A 25920-nucleotide genomic window follows, 5' to 3' on the forward strand; every position below is an offset into this window, starting at 1 on the left:
TGCAAGCGAAAGAGGGCTCAAAAAGTACCTAGTGATAGTCCACCTTCCTGCTCAACCTGACATCTCCCACTTTTACTCTTTGGCTTTCAGAGTTACACCACACATTATTGCCCTCTTTTGAAGAATTGATGAAAGCAGCTTCTTATGGAAAGCTCCCCCATTTCATTTTATACCATACATGGATATCAATGTAGGCCCCCCTCATATATTTTACACAACAAGAGTAATTAAGATGCTGGCAGAAGCCACAGTTTGGGTGAAGTGAATAATAAAAGAAAATGAATCGTGTCAATCAATTAAGCTTCTGTACACTCATTTCATTTTACCTTATCTCAATCAGATACGCAAAGTACCTTTACAATTCCCACATTACACCGAGGTTAATGACTAGTACTAACTAATTAACCAATCAAAATAACTAACATGATCTAAATCCTAAAAATATAGTAATTAACATTTGTTTTTTTTTTCTGAAATAGAAAGAGGCATTAAATTTGAATTCAGGACTGATTCCTTGGAGGGAGGTAGGCTGCTGCGGAGGAAGAGGAATAAGCAAGTGATGAGGAGTTGGAAGTAGATTGTAGGAGCAACAACTGAGCAGGGGTGACAGAGGAGGAGGAATAGGAGGAAGCTTGAGTTGTTTTGGGTTTGGGCTTGTGGGGCTCAGCACCTGGTGGAGGATCGTGACGAATTTCTCTCAATAATGCTGCAACATCTTTCATTGTGGGTCGATCCTCTGCACGATTACTTGTGCACAAGAGGGCAATACCAAGTGCTTGTAGCATCTCTTGGATTTGTGTGTCTGGATGGCCCTGGAGCTTGGAATCGAGAACCTGGATCGGGTCCTTCTTGCTCTTGAGGTGCTCCCTGACCCACTGAATAACATGTTGGCTATCCGGGAATGATGGATCCATTGGCCTTTTCCCCGTTATTATCTCCAGTAGGACCACGCCAAAGCTGTACACGTCGCTCTTCTCTGTGATTTTAAGCATGCAAGCGTACTCTGCAAGATTCCAACCCAACAAAACATTATACTCTCCACATGTTATCCAGACAAAGAGGTAAGAGACATTTGCTGTCTGTAAAGTAGTTCAACAACGATTAATCAGATTAGGTTGGAGGCATTCCGTGTGTGTGACTCGTGATCAATTGCCTTTTCTGCCGGCACCATCATGTCTTTCACTTGTCCAAAGAGAAAGATTACATGTAATTATTATATATGCATGCAGCGAATTTGTAACTTTGTGCCATCAAGTACGTGAGATGTACATGTAATCAAACCCAAAAATCAACAAATCAGAAAACATCAACCATAATGAATGGAAGCCTTCAGAATGGATTGCCGTACGGTCCCCATTTACCAACCTTCATGAGGAAAACTCAAAATCTCACTATCACTTTTTAATTTCTTTTCACATTAATTACACCGGTATCATCTAATTAAAATTAAGACTCTCGTTATTTACAAATCATCATATATCATTGGATAAACTTGTTAATCAATGAAAAAAATTGAGAATGAATAACTTTTTACTCAAAAAAAGAAGAAAATTGATTGACTCACCAGGGGCAATGTAACCGTAGGAGCCGGCGAAATGTGGATTAACGGAAAAGGAGGCGTGATCCTCCTCCACGAATCGAGCGAAACCAAAATCCGCCAAACAGGGCTCATATCTGTCTCCTAACAAAATGTTCTGCGCCTTGACGTCTCGGTGCAAGATAGCAGCAGGCACGCAATCGTGGTGCAAGTAAGCCACGCCCTCAGCTACGCCCAACGCTATCTTGAGCCTCGTCTCCCAATCAATTAATCCTGTGCACCCCTCGTGTAACAGCGTGTCCAGGTTACCGTTCGGTAAATAATCATAGAACAGTAACTTGGATCTCCTGTTCGCCCCCCAACCCAGCAGCCGCACGATGTTCCGGTGACGGATTCGCGCAAGCGTGGCAATCTCCGACGAGAATGCCGCAGCGGAGAATTTCTCCGACAACCGAAACTTCTTCACCGCGATGGCGAGTCCCGTTCCCGGCAAGTCGACTCTATAAACGACGCCAGATCGACCTTGGCCGATGACGTTGCCAGCAGTGAGACATTTCGCTACGTCAGAGATGGACAAATCGAGTTTCTGGTACAGGGTCACCTCCCAAGGTGGGGCCATGTCCACGTCGCTGTCCTTTCCATCTAGCTCCACGTCGTTTTCGCGGTCCCCTCGCCGTTTCGCTGCGATGACGACGTACAGCGCCGCCATGAGCAGCACGCACGCGGTGCACAGCAGGACCACCATCACCACGCGCGCTACCCTCGCCCGCCGTCCCGACCTCCCGCCGCTGTCGCCACTGCACTCGTTGCCGGAAAAGCACAGCGCAGGGTTCTTCGCTAGTACACTCAACGGCAGCTTCGCGAAGAAAGGCGTGTCCGGAACACGTCCCGAGAATTTGTTATTCGAGATATTGAGCACCACCAGATTTTGCAGTCCCGCGAGATACTGAAGGTTTCCGCTGAGAGCGTTGTGAGATATGTCTATCACTCCGAGTTTCGTCAATCCGGAAAACTCCGGAGGGATCTCACCGGATAGCTGGTTCAGGCTCAGATTCAGAGCAATTTCCAAAGCGGGAATGTTGCCAATGCTGCCGGGGATTTGGCCGGAGAGATTGTTGCTGCTGAGATCCAGTAATTGTAATTTGGAACAAGACCCGATTTGACCCGGAATTGAGCCAGAGATTCGATTCTTCGCGAGAACAAGCTTGGAGAGCGCGGTGAGTTCGCCGACGGTTGGGTCCAGTATACCTTCGATCATGTTATCGGAAACATCGAGAAACTGAAGCGCATTAAGCCGGCTCAAACTTTCCGGTAGGTTTCCGGAGAGAAAGTTGGAATGTATATCAAGAAATGCAAGATTCCGGCAGCCGGAGATCTCCTCCGGGATACTGCCGGAAATCCGATTGTTCCCCAGGTCGAGGAAATTCAAATTGTTGAGATTCCCAATCTGCGAGGGAATAATCCCGGTGATGTTGTTGTCGTTGGCTCGGAATCGAATTAGGGAAGAACAATTTCCAATCTCAGAGGGGATTTTCCCCGAGAGATTATTGGATAGGAGCAAGAGCTTGTTGAGATTCTTGAGCTGGAATATGCCCTTGGGTATGGGACCCGTTAATCCATTCTGTGACAGATCAATAGCCTCTAGGTTTTGACAATTGGAAAGGGAAGAGGGAATGTTACCTTGCAGCTTGTTGTGCCATAAGAACAAGAGCGTTAGATTCGCAAGGTTTCCCAATTCGGAAGGTATGGTACCCGTGATGAGATTGTTGTCAAGCTCCACATGTGTGAGTTGCTGACAGTTCCCCAGTTCTCCTGGAATCTCCCCCGAAATCTGGTTCACACTGAGTTGGAGCTCTTGCAATGATGTCAAGTTCCCGAAAGTGTTGGGAATGCTTCCGGTTAGTGAGTTCATTGACACGTCAATCACTGACAACTGCTCGCAGTCGCCGATCTCGGGGGGCATGGTGCCAACTAGGTTGTTCTGCCACAGTAGAAGGTTTTCGAGATTCTTAAGGTTTCCCAACTTGCTTGGTATGGATCCAGTGAGAGAGTTCTCGTAAAGGTATATGTTTTGAAGTCCTGTGCAGTCCCCAAGTTCAGGTGGTATTTCACCTGAGAGTAAGGAAGTGTAAATGGCAATGGTTTCAAGGTTCTTCAGAAGGCCAAGAGTTGGGGGCAGAGAACCTGAGAGGCTTGTTTCAGCAAGGCCCAACATCACTAAACTGGAACAGTTGCCAATTTCTTGTGGTAAAGGACCCTCCAGGTTCTTGTTTCCCCCTGCTCTTATCACTTGAAGTCTCTTAAGGTTGCCGATGGTGGTAGGAACTTCCCCGCTGAGTTGGTTGTCATATAGGATCAGCTTCTGCAACTTTGTGAGGTTCCCAATTGCAACTGGAATGGACCCCACGAGGTCATTGGAGTTGAGATGGAGTTCCTCGAGTTTAGGCAAGTAACATAGCTCACTTGGTATTTCGCCACTCAAGGCATTGTCACTTAAGTCCAAGTAGCTGAGTTCCACAAGATAACCTATTTCTTTTGGAATTGAACCCGTGAGATTAGTTCCGGCTAAGATCAGACTGCTTAAGGAAAGAAATGAGGTGAAATCACTGGGCAGTCTTCCAAGCAAATCCACATACCTCAGATCCAGCTGTACTACTTCGTTCTTCGTGTTGCAACTCACTCCATACCAGCTACATGGGGTGTCTTGAACTGGGTCCCAGTTACTCAATACCTCCAGGGACCCGTTCAGGGTTCTCGTCCATGATAGAAGAGCCTCCCCTTGTTGGTTCACTGCAGCAACTATGAGAAAATGGAATGGGAGTAGAAGGGAAATGCATAAGAAGAAGAGGGTCCATGGATTTACAGGCATTACAACTAAGCTACGAACTCCAATGAAAGAACACGCAGAAAGGTTTGAGCCTAGGGAGGAACAACGGGAAGGAACCAAATCATGTCTTGTGGGTTACTGTGTTTATAAAAAAAGACTTATTATATACAAATTAAAATAACCCAGAATCTCCGGATCCAAGAAACAGCTAGGCCATGATGTTTCTGCAGGGAGAAATGGAATTTTAGATGGTTGTGTACAAGTATTTGTTTATGTTGAAGTGGAGTGCAGGGGTGGGTGGGTAGTAGAAGAATTATAACAGTTTAAAATTTTGAGAATGAGTAACATAACAGAGATGGGATGGGATGGGTGGGTGAGTGCCTTTCTTTCTAAATTTTGTTTCAATATCAACCGTTTACCTTCTGATGTGGCTTTGTTATAAAATAAGCTCTCATTTTCTCTTGGATTTTTTAGTGACATGGATAAGACGAATTATATTTATATCCTAAAAATATGGGCAGGCTCATTTTGTCTACTACGACACATTCTGTCCTTGGCCAACTAGTTTTGAGTCTGACTATACATTTTGTATTGAAAGGTATATTTTGTTAAATCTAAATATAAACCTGATTAGATTTAAGAGCTAATCTTTTAGGCTTATGCGATTGATGATCTTATAACATCTTAATGATGGCCCTAAAAACATACGGTTTGCATATGATGACAGATTAGATACTCTTCTTTAAACAGGAAATACGCTGGTTTTATATATGTAACATCATGTTAAAGTTAATATTCGTATTTCTTAAACTACTAAATTTCTCACTTTCCTTTCTCCTAAGAATTTGTTTCCTCATTTCTTGCTATAAAGCTCTTTCAAATTATCCACTTTTTATTTAACTTTAAGAGAGAGAGAAAGATATCTTTCATTCTCTCCAGGGGATCTTGAGTACTAATGCCAACACTGCTTAATAGAACCTACGCACGGCATCATAAATAGTTTTTGTTTTTTCTTCCTCTATTTTGGTACAGGCACAGGATGCAGAGTCCGTATGCATTAATTTATTACTAAAACAATCCTTTTCCATGGTTTAGAAAAGAAAATGAAACTTTCGAATAAAGGGTCTGCTTGCTATCTGCCATGGATCTCAATCAGATTTGAATTTTTATTTGTTTATGTACAATATGATTTTGGAGTGGACTTGGCTACTATGCTGCTACACTCTCTTGTGATTCAGATGTTGTTCCTATTTAACTGTCAAGCATAATTAACTTTGGATCTGATCCATACTTAAAAAAATCAAACCTTGAGAGGATTCTCATTCTCACGAATTCAAAAAACCTGCTATATATTTGCATAACTAGTTCATCCATGATGCGATCTATGACACCGTCCATTTGTCCTGAGAATCTCGCATTATTTTAGATCAAACCCATCGTTCAAAATTGGGCATGCAAGAACCATTTATCCATTTTATCTTTAAACTAATTCGAAACCCATTTGTTAATTTAAGCACGTATTAAAAAGAAGAAGAAAAATAGAAGGTGTCACGTGGTGTCGCGTGACAAGAGGGGACTTGTGACACTTGGCAATTCATTGATATAGAGAATTACAGATATACTGCATGCCCTCGTGATGATGGTGGGATGAAGAATATTATAGTAAAAATAATTTGATAAGTGTATCCATTAGGAATCTATGCAGGAGGTAGATGATAACAGGGGCACATGAGAGAGAATTGTGTAGTTAAAAGGGCTGCAGCAGCCCTGGCTTACGACAGCTTTATGTAAAATTACACACAAATAGGGTCCCTTTAAGATGTGGATGCCAAAGTCCACATCTTAAGTTTCATTTTCCTGCTTTTCATTCTATGATTAATCTCTAACAATGTAACTCCTTGGTCACCAATACACCCAATTTGTGTGACCCTTGCTTAAAACTTGAACCTCAAAAATTTTGTGATATTTTGTTTTGAGGGTGTGAGGAAATAAATGATTGAGGAGGCAGTGATACAGCTAGCTAAGGCAGAAGCAAAATGGGGTTCCATTTATTGCACTAAGAATAAGAGTGAGTGGGTTTGATTCTGTTGTCGCGCAGAGATGGGACCTTTCTCAACTGCTTGCTTTTTGGCTTGGCACCTAAATTTCCCACAGAGTAAACCTACCCATATCATCACTCTCCTTCTCACACTTCTTTTTCTTTTTCTTTTTCTTTTCTTTCATATATACATTTTCCTCTAAATCATTATATAAATGTATAACTTTCCCATATCTTCATCTAATCCATTTTATCCCTTTAATCCAATAATTTAAATTCAATCACTTGGATTAGTTTGAATTGGATACAGTTTCGATGTTTTAACTCCAAATGTGAATTTGACAAATTATCAATTATTTGATTATCATTTTTATCTTTCTTTTTCAATTAATACGAACCCAAACCAATCTAATAAATTATTTTTAAATTTTACAACACTATATTTTAAACTTTGACTTTAATTCTCTTAAATGTTGTATTTTATTTATTTATTTATTTTAGTTTTATTATAATTTATCTGCTCTAAATATTTTGGACTTGGGCCAGTAATTTTTAGATTGTGTCTTTTGTTGTCCCTCATCTCATCTTATATTTTCGATGTTTGTTCTTTTAATAGTGTATTTACGTCTGTATAGTCTAATAGCGACATTTATTGTTGTTTATTACCCCGAATGATGTCTCTTGTTTCTCACACTATTATTGTATATAGGATATGAAGTCATTAATGTTTCTTGATATTAGGATAATTAAAGCTAATTATTAAAAAAAAAATGCCTAACTAGTGGTCCGTGGTTGAAACTTCATCTAATGATCTCCCACACTAGATTATGGGTGGTTAATATTTTTATTATATTTTAGATAATTAAATTAATTATAAATACCAAATGATAAGTACAGAAAATAACGATTTAAATATGTTTATTATTCATATAAATTTAGCAGAGTTATAGCTTTGGTATCTATAATTTTTCTTCTTTTTCATTTCTAAAAACAAATAAATCTTCATTTAAATGTTTGGACCACATTTTTTATCTTTATTTATCTTGAGAAAATATTGATTTCACGCATACATATGAAGCGTTTTTATGGTTAGTGTTCAGAAGCATAGTTGCCTCTCTTTAGCTGTGTATCTCATAAAAGCTTTCATCTAATATCATTTTTGTACTTCGTCTGTTTATTCCTTTTGAAGGGGATATTTCAGATAAAGGAATATTTATATTGTAAGTCAAGGACGACTTTGTAAAATATTTATTTTCAATTTATAGTGAAATATAATTTATTGGTCAATAATTTTATGTAGTTTCGAGATGAGATAAAAAAAAAATTATTCTCGTGCTTTAGTGATATACAAGTACAGAAATTTTGTTTTTTTCTATTCTCACATTTTTCTTTGTTTATTTGCACCATTTATTTTCTTAAACTAAATCTTAAGTTTTGTTTCTTCTTTTGTAAAAAAAAATCAATAATTCAGCATCAATTACATCATCTTAAAAAGTTTTTTATGGAGATATTTATGAACATTATATCTCACCCGCAGTATGTATTACTTAAAATGGAAATTTAACATTGTTCAACATATAAGTATAGTTAATTGGCATTATATAATTTAATATAATATTAAGGATCAGAATTTGCAATAAGGACAAAACGCAAAAAAATAAAATTACAAGAATTAAAATCAAAACTCACTTATTTTACGTGGATAAACGACATGTTTACACTAAATTTAAATATTTCGAGTAAAATAATTATTAACTATTAAAAATAAAGAATATTTTTTACATTTCATAACATAAAATTGAATATTTTATTTAAAATAGATAATAAATATAAAAGAACATAGAAATATAATTTATATTTTTATCATAACTCAGTTGAATCAAATCAACCTGATTTTTAATTGATTTCAAGTGGTTAAAATCAGTAAAAAAAAGTATTTTTTACAAATCCAATTAAATATAATTGATTGTTATCTTAAATCTAAATCAATTCAACAAAAACCTATTACTTATTTATATTTTTCGACCACTGGAACAGACTATAGGAATAGGAAAAATGAAAGGAGAGAATAAATTATTTGTCTTGCACCATAACCGAAGAAAGAAAGAAAAACAGCATGTAAGAAGAGTAAAAGATGTATGTTTTTGGAGATTTTTTTCTTAAACAGAAAAAATATATTGTTTTTATAAATCAATTTATAAAACTTACCTTATAGTAATTTTTAATCTATGCATTAACGGGTAAACAACTAAAAAAAATTATATGTTAATTTGTAAAAGAGTTTTTTTAAATTAGACTTTTGATTTATTTATAAGTTGGTTTAAATTTATAAAAAAGATTTTAATTTTTTCTTCTATAAATATTCATGAAAAAAAAATATAAATATAGCCCCCAATAAACCTATACTACACCGAAATTGACACATCTGATATGGTTGTGGTTAGGCTTTGTATCACTGTTGATTCTGAAAACAACTGTGGAACCATTCATATTTTTATTTTTACCGAGATTTGTCGAAAATGCTAAAGAGTGGAACATTGAAAACGAAACATTAGTGAGTAACCACTAGCTGATCTAAAAAAATGGTTACGGCCTTTAACAGTACCACACCTGCATGTCCTTTTCTATAATTATTTGATTTGATTTGCTCCAGTTATGTATGGTCTTTTTCCGTGTTAAATCCAATGTATATATAGTAATAGAAATAGAAATAGAAATAGAAAGAAGATTTTTTTTTTATCAGCCGAAATAGAAACAAGATACTGTTCACATGTTTTTTTTTTAATTTCAGTTTGTTGGTTACATTTAACTCTCTTAGTTTTAAATTGATTAATCTATCTTTAAGCAGTGTTTTTTATTTGATAAAAAAACACATAAATTAGATCATTTTCATCCTAATAAAGTGAAATAATATACATTCTCAGAAATTATGTTATAATTTCTTCAAACTTAGAAAATATATTTTCAATAATACTGTATATACATATATAATATAAATATATACTACATACGTAATAAATTAACTTTAGAAAAGAAAAGAATTAGCGGCAGATAGAGGAAAAGTAATCAATCTTATTAATGTCTCGTTTTAGGAAAACAACCTTTGTTACTGTAATCAATCTTAAAGACATTGATCAAGAACCATTGTCTTGATTTGTCTACCCTTACAACATTGATTAGGCTATAACAACATACAACTTGAATAAAAATAATTTAGCATTAAAGAGACTTGTGTTTTTCATGTTTGAATTTGTCATTTTAAGACTTGTATTTTTCTCTCTATACAAATTAGTGTAAAAATTCAATAGTAAAATTTTCTATTTCTAAAAAATTATTAATTATAAACCATTTGACTTTTTCAATAAACAATCGATTAATATAATTAATTATTAATATTTATAATTATGCATTTCATATAATTAATTATTAATATATGAAAATTAATTATTTTAGTAAAATACTATTTCAATATTTTTTTTATCTTCTCTATTTATTTATTTTATTTCTCGTAAACCAAAACTTTATTTCTATAATAATAATAACAACAATAATAATAATACTAATAATATTTTTTATTATTATTACTATTATTTTAACTACTGAAAACAGATGTCCGTTAATTAAGGGCATGTATATTTATATTTTTATTAGATTAAAATATATGTAAATTTATAATTTTTTTGTTTTTATGAATATTTAATTACAAAAATATCATTTTAATATATATATATATATATATATATATATATATATATTTGTAAAAATAGTATTAAAAATTATATAACTGTTCTTTTTAAAAATAAAATTTATTTAATTAATTTAAAATAAAAAATTTATTTTATTAAATAAAAAGATAAATTATTTTTTATTTATTAAAGAGTAAAATTGTTCAATTAAAATAAATATAAATAATTTTTATAATTTTTTAAACATTTTTTTCTTATTTTGTAACTAGTTTTTTTGTATAGGTATTTATTTTAGTTTTAAAGAACGGTTATTCTCTATAAAAAAAAAAAGAATCTCCTTTACTAATGCTATAGATTATAGATAATAATTTTTTTAAATATTAATATTATAGTTATTGTTAATTTTATAAATGTTTTAAACAAATCCTAATGCCTATTAATATTTTTATTAATATTGTTATTGATATCATTATTATTAATATTACAAATATTATTAATGATATTAATATTAATATTATTAATGTTATTATTGTTATATTATTATTATTATTATTTAATAATAATAATATTAATAATAATAAAAGTAATACTACTTTAAAAATAATAATAATAATAATAATATACACAAGTTTACATACAAAATATTTATAAAATAATCTATTTGCAATTAATTTCTTACGACCATATTTATATGCGATGCTAAATTTACTAAATTTATAAACGGATAAAAATTATATATATATATATATATATATATATAATCAATATATAATACTAAATATGCTTATAGATCAATCTGGATCATTATATCTAGATATCAAGTAATAATTCGTATATAATATTAACAATTTTTTTAATGTATATAATAAATTTTACAATGTGATCAAATAACAAATTGTTGTGAACGATAAATTTGTGAATTTCTATAACAATTATCTTAAGATTTATACTTACATGAAGTTTTTTTATTGATAGGCAGCAAGAAATATATATTATGACAAATAAACTCAATAGTAATGAGCACATAATAATAATAGTTTTATAAAATAAACGCTTAAAAATATTATGAAAATAAGAGATATTTGTATTAGGCATATAAAACATGAGTATCAAACCCAATAATTTAGGGTTATGCATAGTTCCAACAAAGAAGTGAAAGAGTGATAGAAGATAAAAATTACAAGAGAAATGAGGTGTGACAGAGAGAATGAATTTGAAGAGGGAAAGCATATATTAGCGATAAAATTAATAATTTTCACGTTTTTTTTTTCCGAACATGGGAGTGTAATTGATTGATATTATCTTCCGTTTTGGTTCTGCATATAAAAAATGTGTTGTTCATCTAAAGGACAAAGCAAGGTGGTAGAATGGAGATAGTTTAGGACAATAATTGAGTCTTCCAACTTTAAACCAGACGGGAAAAGATCCAATCAATGGTGTATATCCCAAATCAACTCACACACCCACTCACCTATAGCTAGAGGAATACTAGCTTGTACTAATATTTTATGTATTTTAAGAAAATTATTTCCATAACTTTGTACTCTGTGAAAGCCATTTTCTCTTTAGTTATTTTTTTTTTTGGAATGTTCTTCTCTTGCTTCAAGATCAATGACTTAATGTATCAACCTTTTCTCCTTTCGGCTGTAAAGTATTAAGTGGATCATTAGTTAAGTAAAAAAATGAGTAGACAAAAGGAATTAGGAGACCCTATAAAACTGTTTATGCATGGCCTGCACTGCATTTGAAGGTCGATTCTTGCTTCAGCATGACATGTATGTGGCTTCAACCCAACGTGAGGTTTTTAACTTATTTTGGAGGATGCATATGACAAGATAACGCGGCTTATATGAAAGCGTTTATTATGCATGGCCTGCTCAGTGATAAAACCACATAATGTAGGTAAAACATGAGTTTTTTCTTCTTCGCATTCCAACTTCTTCGAGTTTGAGAGATAAGTATACGAATACTATTTTGAGAAGACCTCAAACATTTCAATTTGCATACATTAAGTGAATAACTGAATAATTATACACTCATATGTATTGAGATTAGTTTAATAAAAATTTATTAAATATTCTAAATCTATAAATAATACAAATATATAAATAATACAAATATATAAATAATACAAATGGAACTCAGTCAAAGGTAACTTTGAACACGTGTCATTCACAAAAAATTCAACAAAAAAATTCAAAAAAAATATTTACCAAACGGAGTAAGATTTGAACCAAGGCACCAATGAAAGCATGACAAATGGCATCACCTCACGAAGCCACGTTTCTGGATATAAACGCCCTTCCCTTCAACCTCTTTACTTTCTACTTCTCCAAAACCTTTTTCTTCTCCATTCCCTCCAAAAATCTCAGCCTTTTCTTCTCAACTTTCACCGGATTTGGCCACTGCACATATTCTGGTCATTGCCTTACCAGCAACTCAAATATCCTTTTTTAGGGTTGTTTCTTATGACGCGATTTTTGAATTTGAAAATGGCTTTCTAAGATTTCTGAGGTTATATAAGTTCTCATAAACTGAAAAACCTTAATTTCTCATTTCGTCTTTCATTCTTCCGAATAAAAGGTTAGCCTTTTATCATTCCTTTTCATTTTTACAGTTATTTTGATGTTTTTGGTTTTCTGTTTGTTATCTTCTTCTCTATTTCTTCGTGTTTCTCAGTACAGGTCTCAATTTTTTATTCTTTATGAACAATTTGTAAACTGTAATAAAAAAATAAAACAAAATTTTAAATGCCAAATACCATAAAAAAATTGTCTAAGAATTTTGAAAATAGATGAAGAAATGACATTTTATTTTTTTGAAAAAAATTAACTCAAACATAATAATATAATAACTAAATAAGTATGAGTGAGAAACTTTTTGGAAACACGAAATACACTCTTTCAAGAACATAAATAAATAAATTATAAATAAATTTATTATATAAGAAATAAACATTAGTGTGTACGGATAAATAAATAAACTAAACATACTAATATGAACAATGAATAAAAATAAATAATACACGTAAAAAAATAAATTGTTTAAGTATTAATAAATTTACGCAAATTTCGAGAAAAGTAAATAACACTACAAGAAAAACATGAAATAAAAACCAATTTTTAGAGAATAAAATAATTAGTTGCAATAGTAACTAAATTAGAGACCATTTTAGAAACTAAAATTTGTTTCTAAATGAGTTTCTATTATTGTTAAATAGTTTCTAAATTGGTATCTAATTAGCAACCAAATTTTTAACTACTAATTATTTAGTTTCTAAATTTGGTCTCTAAAACCTTGGTTGTGTAAGGGTCTAAAAAAATAACCTTAGAGTAGAAGTGGTATATTTTAAATGATACTGAATATTTTATTATTAAAATGAAATGACATATAAATAGAAAATTCAGTTATTCAAGTTTCATTTCAAAAGAACCACCATCTCTCTATTTATATGAATAACTGAATAACTGAATTTTCTATTTATATGTCATTTCATTTTAATAATAAAATATTCATGTATCATTTAAAATATACCACTTCTACTCTAAGGTTATTTTTTTAGACCCTTACACAATCAAGGTTTTAGAGACCAAATTTAGAAACTAAATAATTGGTAGTTAAAAACTTAGTTGCTAATTAGAAACTATTTAACAATACTAGAAACTAATATAGAAACCAAATTTTTTTTTAGTTTCTAAAATGGTCTCTAATTTAGTTACTATTGCAACTAATTATTTTGGTCTCTAAAAATTGGTTTCTATTTGATGATTTTCTTGTAGTGTATAATAATAAACATTTATGTAAAAAAATGATTTATTCTAATAAACAGTTGTACATAATAGATTTAATTTATTAATATTGTAATAAATGAAATATTATAATTGTTTATTAATTTATTTATAAATAATAATTATTTCTATATTATTATTATTAGCTATCATTAATCACTATTTATTTATTTTTATTAGTTCTTTATTATTTATAAATAAATATCAAGAACAATGGAGCAAACAAACCAATCAAAGAGATGAAAAGATTTGACATAAATGATAAAAGTAAGGAATCCAAAAATATAAAATTGATGTTGCGAAAAAACGTAACAAACAAATGAAGACAATCAGTAGAAAAAATAAAAGCACACAATGTAGAAAATAAATGATAAAGAATAATCTGTTCTTCAAAAAATGAGAAGAAATGAGAATGAATGGATATATGTTTATCATGGTGCAGTTATCATATATGTTTACCATTTATAACCTATATAAACTCAAAACCCCATGGTGCAGTGATGACTTTTTACGGCAAGTGCACCGCGTTTGTCAGAAGTAATAATTGTCCCTAAGGATGGATATCGATCCCACAAAGAACGGTGAATCATCGAGTACAATATTCGCTAAATATAACAACAGAACAATAAAAAAGAGTGTGAAGTGATTATGTTGGCACTGATCAATAAGAAAACAAACAAAGAATTAGTTGCTTCAATTGGAAAAATTGGGATTTATTAATATTGTAATAAATGAAATATTATAATTGTTTATTAATTTATTTATAAATAATAATTATTTCTATATTATTATTATTAGCTATCATTAATCACTATTTATTTATTTTTATTAGTTCTTTATTATTTATAAATAAATATCAAGAACAATGGAGCAAACAAACCAATCAAAGAGATGAAAAGATTTGACATAAATGATAAAAGTAAGGAATCCAAAAATATAAAATTGATGTTGCGAAAAAACGTAACAAACAAATGAAGACAATCAGTAGAAAAAATAAAAGCACACAATGTAGAAAATAAATGATAAAGAATAATCTGTTCTTCAAAAAATGAGAAGAAATGAGAATGAATGGATATATGTTTATCATGGTGCAGTTATCATATATGTTTACCATTTATAACCTATATAAACTCAAAACCCCATGGTGCAGTGATGACTTTTTACGGCAAGTGCACCGCGTTTGTCAGAAGTAATAATTGTCCCTAAGGACGGATATCGATCCCACAAAGAACGGTGAATCATTGAGTACAATATTCGCTAAATATAACAACAGAACAATAAAAAAGAGTGTGAAGTGATTATGTTGGCACTGATCAATAAGAAAACAAACAAAGAATTAGTTGCTTCAATTGGAAAAATTGGGATTAAGTTTCATCTCTCTCACTCTCATGTATTTTGATTAGCATGTTAATATTAAGTTCTTTAATTGAAATTGATGCCCGTATAAAAATCATTTATATCGATTCCTCGCATATAAAATCCTTAAGAATGTTCCCTAACTATCGATCCCTCGCATACTTATAAGAACAACTTAGAACGAAGCTCAGACGTTTAATAGCAATTAACATTTCAAGTCTATTCCTAGCACTCAAATATGTTAAGTATTGTTGTTTAGGTCCGAACCCTAAAAATACCTCCCGGTCAGATTTAAGATTCTCAATTTGTCACGGAGAATTAAAAGTAAAACAACAATACCAATAATCAATCAAGAACTGAATATTAATATATAAAATATCACCTCAATACATAAGAGTTTGAGTAGATTACTCCCAATCCCAAAGGGTAGAATTAGCCACGCATACTTCTATCACCTTCCATTCTCCCAATTGGGTTACAATTCACTCTATGGTGTTTTCCTCTCAATCTGGCACACTAAGGTTGAGCCTCTAGCCCTCTATTTATCCTAGTTTTCTAGGGTTAGGTTGTTTATTGTGTCGCGCTAATGGGCTAAATGATAAAACATAAAAAGGCCCAATCTTTCTTTCTTTCTTTTTTTCTTTCATTCTGGGACCTTCTATCTTTATCTTTTTGGCTCAAATCATTCATCTTTAATCCAAATCTCCAATCTTCCTCAGAAATCTGCAATTAACACCAAATTTGGGAATAAAATACTCTTATTCAAATAAAGATCATAAAAAATGTAAAAAGGTATAAATTCATAAATTAGGGATTATTTTATATGTAAATTAGCAATAAATTCTCATAAGTGCCTATATTTTAATATGAAATATTACTGAAATTAGACACTTATCACTCTCCCCAACTTAGAATCTTGCTTGTCCTCAAGCAAAGTAAATGAATATATTTGAATTTAAATATCAAACAGCTTAATTCACTAAACAACAAATTAGAAACTTATGATGCTTCCAAATTCAAATATAGAAAATTATAGACACAATCAATTTCCAGGATCAAATCAAAACAAATAAATGACAATTCATCAAGGAATATCTTCTCATATGCTCACGGGTAAGTGTTTCTCTATATTTTCACTGAATCATAACAAATAACAGTTGCTTTTCATTTCATCTTCAAATCACAAACATATTAGAAACATGAATCTTGAGGTCTTTTCCAGGGTTGTAATGAGGTTGGGCTTCCAAAAAATATTGGTTTTTCTTAGATAACAAAATGCACATATTAAAGAAGAAGAACATATCTACAATTCAATTATAGAGAACATATATGTTATCTAATTACCACTTTCTTTCGATGTCACATTTTCCCTCATTTTCTTTTTGACTTTTCATGATTTTCATGAAATTTTTCTGTCTTTCTTTTCTATTTATTTTTATTCTTCTGTTCCTTTTTTTTTTCTTTTCAATAATAGGAAAAGATTCTTCCTATTTTCAACTTTTTTACTTTCACAATCAGAACCAACCATTCCCTTTTCTATATGTATTGCATCTATGTTCTCCTTCCTTAAACATGCTAAAGGGTAGGAAATTATATCAATAAAGGTTAAGGTGCAATATTAACAAAAAAAAAAAATTCTTGGCCCAAAGGGGATAAAAAAAAAAAATGGAATTCTAATATAAAGGTTGGCTTTTTGGCCCTGGCTCCTAATTAACACAAACAAATGCCTCAATCATCTTCATGCTCTTTTATGATGCAACAAAAATAAAAATTAAGCAACCACAACTGTCAATTCATCAGTAAAACTCTCAAAACTGTTTAAGGTTCACACACTCACTTGGTTTAATTGGTCTCATTCCTTTTTGTCTTGTCATTATCTGTCCTAATCAATTATCCTGTTAAATTTTCATGTATCATAATTTTAACTACATTTGAATATGGATTCAATCATATTTTCTTTTCTAACCTGTGTCTAATTCATCTCACTATTTAATATTTAAACACAAATTCTTTTTTCCACAATTCAAAATTAATATTCTAGTTCTTTTTTATTTGAAAAAAAAAATAAACAAATTAAAACTGAAATTTATTCAAGAAAGATAATTCAAGACTTAAAACGAACAAACTAACAAAACATGAAATTTATTCAAAATAAGCAATATAAACAAACTAAACAAATAAGAAAATAAACAGAAAACAAAATAACCGAAAAATAAAATAGATAAAATAAGACAAAATTCAAATAACTGAAAAGAAAAGAGAATTAGAAAGATAAAACCATATTTTTGCTCAATCCTCTCTTCTTAAGAAATCATCCAGCTTTTTGTTAAGATCTTTATCTACAGTCTTTGCTTCATTTGCTGGATCTGCCCCCTAAATAATAAAACCTGTCCCCAGGTCAAAATACATAACATAGGTTGGGTTTCCCTTGAAATTCTCCATGGTTTACCAGTTGGTCTTATTTGATAGAAGTGATTGGCTAGACAGAATTTCCTAGCCACTTCATTATTAAAACCATATGTTCTCCCTCAACTGGTGATAGGTACCGTCATCATCATCTCTCAGTCTTTTCTAACTTCTCTCCTTGCTTCTTTTTTCTTTATTTTTAACTTCTATTCTTCTGGGTTGTCTTCTCAATTGTATAAAAACTTGTTTTCTTAATATCATAAGACAACTCAAGCAAAGATTAGTATAACAAGTAAATAGTTTTTTTTTAAAAAAAAAATGAAATAAAGAAAACAGAAAATTTAAAATAACAAGAGAAAGAGAAATAAATAGTAAATGAAAAACAGAAAAAAAAAACAAAAACTTACTTAAATAAAAACTAAAAAATAAATAAAATAATAAAACTATAATTTTTAACAAAAAGAAAAATAAAATAAATAAAAACAAGAATAATATATAAAAACTAAAAATATACAAAATAAACAAAATTAAATAACTAACTAAGAAAACTAAAACAGAATATATAGATAGAAAAACAACTTGCGTAAAATAAAAACTAAGAATGAAATCAAAGAAAATAATAAAACTAAAAACAAAAATAAAATAAATAACTATTAAAAAAAATGAAACAAAAATAAAACAGAAACTAATAGTAATAAATAATAAATAAATAAAAACTACGTAAACTCTAAATAAACAACTTAAGCTAAACGTAAAAATAAAATATGATCAAACAAAATCCAAATCAAAATAAAATAAAAATATAATAAAAACAAAATAAAATAATTACAGTAAAAAAACTACGTAAACAATATAAAAACAAAAAAAAGTAAAGAATAAAATAAAATAAAATATAACAAAACAAAATCAAAACAAAATAAAATAATTACAGTAAAAAAAAACTACGTAAACAATATAAAAACAAAAGAAGTAAAAAAAAAAAAAATATATATATATATATATATATATAACAAAACAAAATCAAAATAAAAGAAATAAAGTAAACAAATAAAAAAAAACTTAAAAAAAATTAACATAAAAAACAGTTTTACAAAAATAAAAATAAACATATTCACATCTAAAAAAAAAACTTTGTACGTATTCAAAATTAGAGAAAAAAACAAAATCTTTACAAAATAATAAAAAAATCTAGAAAACAAAAAAACAAAATTATTCACATCTAAAAAGAAAAACAAAATATTTACAAAAATATTCAAATTAAAAAAAATAAAAACTAAAAAAAAATTATTCACATAAAAAAAAATAGTTAGTATATTCACAATATTTAGGAAATTATACTCAACAAATCAAACCTGTCCCCGGCAATGGCGCCAAAAACTTGATGACTTTTTACGGCAAGTGCACCGCGTTTGTCAGAAGTAATAATTGTCCCTAAGGACGGATATCGATCCCACAAAGAACGGTGAATCATCGAGTACAATATTCGCTAAATATAACAACAGAACAATAAAAAAGAGTGTGAAGTGATTATGTTGGCACTGATCAATAAGAAAACAAACAAAGAATTAGTTGCTTCAATTGGAAAAATTGGGATTAAGTTTCATCTCTCTCACTCTCATGTATTTTGATTAGCATGTTAATATTAAGTTCTTTAATTGAAATTGATGCCCGTATAAAAATCATTTATATCGATTCCTCGCATATAAAATCCTTAAGAATGTTCCCTAACTATCGATCCCTCGCATACTTATAAGAACAACTTAGAACGAAGCTCAGACGTTTAATAGCAATTAACATTTCAAGTCTATTCCTAGCACTCAAATATGTTAAGTATTGTTGTTTAGGTCCGAACCCTAAAAATACCTCCCGGTCAGATTTAAGATTCTCAATTTGTCACGGAGAATTAAAAGTAAAACAACAATACCAATAATCAATCAAGAACTGAATATTAATATATAAAATATCACCTCAATACATAAGAGTTTGAGTAGATTACTCCCAATCCCAAAGAGTAGAATTAGCCACGCATACTTCTATCACCTTCCATTCTCCCAATTGGGTTACAATTCACTCTATGGTGTTTTCCTCTCAATCTGGCACACTAAGGTTGAGCCTCTAGCCCTCTATTTATCCTAGTTTTCTAGGGTTAGGTTGTTTATTGTGTCGCGCTAATGGGCTAAATGATAAAACATAAAAAGGCCCAATCTTTCTTTCTTTCTTTTTTTCTTTCATTCTGAGACCTTCTATCTTTATCTTTTTGGCTCAAATCATTCATCTTTAATCCAAATCTCCAATCTTCCTCAGAAATCTGCAATTAACACCAAATTTGGGAATAAAATACTCTTATTCAAATAAAGATCATAAAAAATGTAAAAAGGTATAAATTCATAAATTAGGGATTATTTTATATGTAAATTAGCAATAAATCCTCATAAGTGCCTATATTTTAATATGAAATATTACTGAAATTAGACACTTATCATGCAGTTGTCAAAATCGTGAAACATAAGCATAACATATGAGAGAAATGTGAGAGAGAGTTTTGGAGGGAACGGGAAGGGTTAGGGTTTAGGAAACGGAGAATGAAGATAGTGAGAGGAATGAACGTTTATATGAACGCTACGTGGCTCCATGTGGTTACACCATTTGTTAGCATTTCATTGATTCCTTTCTTCAAATTTTCTACATTTGGTAAAAAAAAATAGTGATTTTTTTTTATTTCTTAATTATGTGTTATGTTACCACCTATATTTTAGAAAAACTCTCTACTAAAATAAACTAACATTACATTAAATTTAAAACCAGATGTTAAATATTAAACTTAAAGTTTAATTTAATCTTATAAATCTAACTTATAAAGTAATGTTTCTATTAACATATATTATGAAATGTTTTTATCTTTAATCGTTCTAGAATTTTCAACACCTAATTATCATAAAAAAATCTATCTTAAATTATAAATTTCCCAAAAACGACAAAATAAAATATTACTTAAAGTATTTCATAAAAATCAAATTAAAAAAATTATAAATGATTTGAACAAATAAAACCAACAACTTATTCAATAAGGAGAAATTCATTCTTAATAAAAAAGACATTAGTAAAGGAAAGTGTTTCCATCTTGAAAAAAAAATCATCCAAATCAATGATATAGATAAGAGATGACAAACTTATTAACTTGTCTTCATATTGTATAAACCTGTTTTGGTTTTGACGAAAATCTTGACATTATATTATTAGTATGAGTAATATCCCATTTTTTAAATGGGATATAAAATAAAGATATATATGCCGTTCTTCCAATATTTATTTTCATTTTTATGTTTTTTCATTTTAAATTACTAAAAAAAATTAATTTATTAAATAGAAAAACTTATATTAACCTTTTATTTAGTTCTTAATTTCAAAACTTATTTCTAAATATTCCATTTAATTATTTTTTTTATCTTTTTTATAATTATATAACTATTATTTGATATTGTGATTTATTATTTATATAATTATAATTTTTTTCTTAATATTTAACATTCACGGATATGTTTTTGGCTTTATTTCATTTAAGATAAAAAAAAATTATTTATTAATTATGTCAACAGACTAATTCTTTTAATTGCAATAATTACTTCTACAAATATATATATATATATATTTATTTTATTTTATTTTTTAATCTGTGAATAGTGTGGCTATATATTAAATGAAATAATATTTTTTATTCCTTTTAGGTCAATAGTTCAATTTTTTTATTTTTAAAAAATTAAAATTAAGAATATTAATAAAAGAAAATATAACGTTATTCTACACTTTAATTTAGATTGTAACATGTTTTCTCTAACGTAATTTTCATTAATATTTATTTTATTACAGTATACTCAATCACTACAACAAAATGTGTAAAAAATGGCGGTTTTAATATGGCGGTTATTAATAACCGCCACAAATTTCAGCATAATACGTCATTTAATTAACCGTCACAATTAGCTTTCAAATTATGCCATTTTCAACTGTCATAATTTTCTTTCAGAGAAAACTTTTTATTCCTTTATTCCTATATTTACATTTTTAACTTGATTTAAAAATCCTTCAGATTTTAACTTGAAAATTGATTTTCTTTTTGAAAACTTAAGAAAATAATTTTTTTTGAATTTCAGTTTGGAAAAACCCTAACTCCTAATACTCATCACTCTCGTCCCTCTCTCTGCCTCACATGAACCCTAACCCTAACGCTCTCATGTACCCGCGCTCTCTGCCTCCAACGAACCGCGCTCTCTGCCTCCAACGAACCTAGCGCTCTTCGCCTCAACACGAACCTAACGCTCTTCGCCTCAACACGAACCTGGCACTCTTCGCCTCAACACGAACCCTAGCACTCTCTGCCTCTACACGGAACCGATTTGAAGGTAATTAACCTGCTGTGCATTCCTTATACTTATGGTAGTTTGTCATTGTTAACTCTAGTTTTTCATATGCTGCTTTGTCCTTTACATTTTAGGTTTTATGCAATGAACCCTAACACTCTCTTCCTCCACACGAACCCGCGCATCATTCTTCTTGTTGAGATGTTGCAGGTAACGTGAATGTCAGCTCCTCGCAATACTTTCCATTAAAACCGCGTTTGCAAAGATTGTTTATGAGTTCTAAGACGATTGAGTCTATGACATGGCATGCATCAAAGGATAATCAAGATGGGTTGATGAGGCATCCTAGAGATTCTGAGGCTTGGAAATCATTTGATTTATTGCATCCAGAATTTGCAAATGATCCTCGAAATGTACGATTAGGCTTAGCTGCTGATGGCTTCAATCCTTATGGAAACATGAGTACAAACCATAGTATATGGCCAGTGGTTCTCATCCCATACAATCGCCCCCCTTGGCAGTGTATGAAGCAAACATCTTTTATCCTCTCCATGATAATTCCTGGAAAACAAATGGTAGGAAATGACATTGATGTTTACTTAGAACCACTCATAAGCGAATTGAAGGATTTATGGTTTGATGGAGTGCAAACATTTGACTATTCAAAAAAAGAAATGTTTACTTTGCGAGTAGCTTTGTTGTGGACAATTAGTGACTTCCCTGGGCTAGGTAATTTGTCTGGATGGAACATGCACACTGGTCTTGCTTGCCCTACCCGTAACTTTGAAACCGACTCTTCTTGGTTGTACAGGGGCAAATTCTGCTTTATGGGACATCGTAGATTTTTAAATAAAGAGCACAGATTCAGATTCAATCATCATCTTTTTTATGGAACAAATGAACTAAGGGATGCACCAAAACCTTTGTTAGGGTCAGACATATGGAATCAAATTGAGGGTGTGAATGTTACATTTGGAAAACCATTAGACCCTATAGATACAAGTAAGAGGGCTCGTGGAAAGAATGTTGTTCAAATTGGAGCAGAGCAATGGAGAAAGAGAAGTATATTTTTTGAACTTCCTTATTGGCGGACCAACTTGTTACGCCATTGTCTAGATGTGATGCATATTGAGAAAAATGTTTGTGACAATGTTTTGTATACATTACTTAATGATCCTAAGAAGTCCAAAGATAATCTCAAAGCCCGAAAGGTTCTTAAAGAAATGGGTATAAGGAAAGAGCTTTGGCCAAATGATAAAGGAAGATTTCGGCCAAGTGTATTTTCATTGTCAAAAACAAAGAAAAAAACGTTTTTGCGGACGTTGAAAAAGGCTAAAATGCCAGATGGATACTCAAGTAATATTGCAAGGTGTGTAGATTTGAAAGGTGGAAAGATTTTTGGACTCAAGAGTCATGATTGTCATATTCTTATGGAACAATTACTACCTATTGCCATACGTAATGTTCTACCAAACAATGTGACTGCCGTGATAGTAGAAATGTGTTCATTTTTTCGACAATTATGTGGGAAAAGTTTAAGTCAATTTGATCTTAATAAACTTGAGTCTCGCATGATTCAAACTCTTTGCCACTTGGAAATGTTATTTCCTCCTACCTTCTTTACAATCATGGTTCATTTAACATGTCATCTAGCTGGTGAGGCAAAACTTGGAGGACCGGTACATTACCGTTGGATGTATCCCATAGAAAGGTAAATTTCCTGCGAACCTTTGTACTTTTTTTTAAGTTCAAAGTTTGATTATTCTAATTGCGAAAGAATTTTATAGGTATTTGGGACACTTAAAATCGTATGTTCGAAACAAGGCACAACCTGAAGGTTCTATTGCTGAAGGATACCTAGCTGAAGAGGTTTTGACCTTTTGTTCTCAATATATGGAAGGGATGAAAACAAGAACTAATAGACCTTCACGTGTAGATGACTCTTTCAACACAAATATTTCAGAATTGAATACCCTATTTCCACCAATTGGTAGAGTTGTAATTGCTGCTTCAACTTTTGAGATGTCAACTATTGAGAGAACACAAGCACATCGATATGTGTTATTTAATTGCCCTCAAGTTCAACCTTACATTGAGTGAGTATTAACACTCAATATAAATCTAATTATGTTGAAAAGTTGTCCTTTATGGAATTATTAGTAATATATTGGTTTCAAATTTTTTCTTAGGGAATTTAGACAACATTTACGAAGAAGGTCTAGAGGGAGAAGAATTCCAAATACAGAGCTAGAAAAGATTGTCAATAAGGATTTCATGAATTGGTTTCCTCAAAGGGTAGGTACAATATGTTTTTACAAGTTAAAAATGTCAATTTCAAAGATATACTGACAACAAGCATTATTTTTGTAGATTAAGAACACAGACATTTCAAGTACAGTTGCAAATGATCTTAAGTATCTAGCTCAACGTCCAACAACACATGCTAGAAGAATTTCTGCCTTTAATGTAAATGGTTTCAAATTTAGAACTGAAAGTCGAGAACATGACCTAAAAACCCAAAACTGTGAAGTGTTCTTAACTTCTTCAACATCATGTGTTGTAAGTGGTGTGGATCAAAATATTAGACAAGCAGATTTGGCATATTATGGAAAATTAGAAGATATAATTGAGCTTAATTACTATGGTCATTTTAAGGTTATCTTGTTCAAATGTAAATGGGCTGACATCACAAGGGACTGTGGGTTGAGGAAGGATCCTTGGGGTTTCACTTGTATTAATTTTTCAAGGTTAATTCACACGGGAGATCGTGAGGAGCATGATCCATACATTGAAGCTTCACAAGCTGGAATGGTATATTATATAGATGATGAGGTGAATAAGAAATGGTCAATTGTTGTCCATTTGAAACCACGAGACTTGTATGATATGGGAGAAGGAGATGGTGAAGTTTGTGAAGTAGAACTGTGTCCACAACAAGACTTACATGAATTTTTCAGCAACTCTGACCAATTGGCATTATTTAGGGAGGATGAAGATGATGAATTACTAAATGAGGACAACAATGATGATGAACTTCATGAAAATGACACAATGTCAGAGTAATAATAACCTTGGTTCAGCTGCACTATTAATATGTTCATTCATCTACTATGTGCATGTATGAAGCTTTTAATATATCTCCACTTTTAATATATCTTCAAATTTAAATTATGTTGTTGATTACTTCATTTTTATGTGCAGATATGCCTAAACCTAAAAGGATCAAGAACTTGCTTAAGTCAGTTGCTGGTTCAGACAAATCTGTGGCCAACTATGTAAACATTAATGCTACGCCTTCTACTACACAGGACCAGACAAGAACTACTTCTGCAAGTCCATTTGGATCTCCACTACCACAAGCTTCTCAATCTATTCATCAACAAACCTCACAACCTACACAATCACAAACTTCACAAGTTCCACAATCACAAGCTTCACAAGTTCCACAACCACAGACTGAATATGAAAATCTTGAATCATCTGAATCTGTACCTCCAGCAACTTCTGAATCTGCACCAGCACAACCAACTTCTGAGTCTGAAAGAGTGCAACCAAGAAAATCAAGGCAATCAAACCACTATTGGTTTGTTGATGCTATAGGTAAAATCTTTTGTTTTTTTTTTTCTTTACATGTAATAAGTTTCACTGCACATGAAATAATGTATTTGGATTTTTATAGATGGCGAATGAGTTAGTCAAAAACTAAAGGTGAAGGTTAGGGATGCTCATAACTTACCTACCGGATTACGTGTGGTGGTGAACTATGATGACAATTTTCAACCAATTGGAGAAGCATCTGGTTTACTTGCTGGAGTTTGTGGACAGCTAGCAGCAAATCATGTATTGTTCCCTATTAGTTTTGAAAAGTGGTCAACTTTGCCAGATACTTACAAGGATACAGTGTGGGAGAGTGCACTAAAGGTA

The 25920-nt window shown here is 31.1% G+C and overlaps 2 protein-coding genes across 4 annotated transcripts; one reads left to right on the forward strand and one right to left on the reverse strand.

Annotated features, from left to right (window-relative positions):
- Positions 1 to 271: 271 nt before the first annotated feature.
- On the reverse strand, positions 272 to 4823 carry LOC137807895 (uncharacterized). 3 transcript variants are annotated; one of them, XM_090299575.1, is made up of 3 exons: positions 4174 to 4770; positions 1565 to 4069; positions 272 to 1003 (listed from the first exon to the last, which is right to left on the reverse strand). In XM_090299575.1, exons 2-3 carry the CDS (start codon positions 3750 to 3752, stop codon positions 501 to 503), a joined length of 2691 nt encoding a protein of 896 aa, XP_090155701.1. In that variant the 5' UTR covers positions 3753 to 4069; positions 4174 to 4770; the 3' UTR covers positions 272 to 500. The 3 variants fall into 3 exon arrangements, with proteins under 3 accessions (XP_090155701.1, XP_068464840.1, XP_068464841.1); XM_068608739.2 differs by having other exon boundaries at positions 1565 to 4823; XM_068608740.2 differs by having other exon boundaries at positions 272 to 1365; positions 1565 to 4823.
- Positions 4824 to 22754: 17931 nt separating this feature from the next.
- On the forward strand, positions 22755 to 24962 carry LOC137807897 (uncharacterized). The gene is made up of 5 exons (XM_068608741.2): positions 22755 to 23707; positions 23784 to 24092; positions 24186 to 24304; positions 24395 to 24807; positions 24954 to 24962. Exons 1-5 carry the CDS (start codon positions 22824 to 22826, stop codon positions 24960 to 24962), a joined length of 1734 nt encoding a protein of 577 aa, XP_068464842.2. The 5' UTR covers positions 22755 to 22823.
- The last annotated feature ends 958 nt before the right edge of the window (positions 24963 to 25920 follow it).

The sequence above is a fragment of the Phaseolus vulgaris genome, chromosome 3 (genome assembly GCF_051622355.1).
Source record: "Phaseolus vulgaris cultivar YP4 chromosome 3, ASM5162235v1, whole genome shotgun sequence".
Taxonomy (NCBI): Eukaryota; Viridiplantae; Streptophyta; class Magnoliopsida; order Fabales; family Fabaceae; genus Phaseolus; species Phaseolus vulgaris.

What these genes read in the sequence shown, in the direction of transcription:
- LOC137807897 (XM_068608741.2), top strand. Translation starts at nt 22,824, where the DNA reads ATGGGACATCGTAGATTTTTAAATAAAGAGCACAGATTCAGATTCAAT. An exon ending in TGGATGTATCCCATAGAAAG is followed by an intron (nt 23,708 to 23,783) that starts GTAAATTTCCTG and finishes AGAATTTTATAG; the next exon opens with GTATTTGGGACACTTAAAAT. An exon ending in TCAAAGGGTAGGTACAATAT is followed by an intron (nt 24,305 to 24,394) that starts GTTTTTACAAGT and finishes TTTCAAGTACAG; the next exon opens with TTGCAAATGATCTTAAGTAT.
- LOC137807895 (XM_068608739.2), bottom strand. Translation starts at nt 4,406, where the DNA reads ATGCCTGTAAATCCATGGACCCTCTTCTTCTTATGCATTTCCCTTCTA. An exon ending in CTACGGTTACATTGCCCCTG is followed by an intron (nt 1,004 to 1,564) that starts GTGAGTCAATCA and finishes GGAATCTTGCAG; the next exon opens with AGTACGCTTGCATGCTTAAA.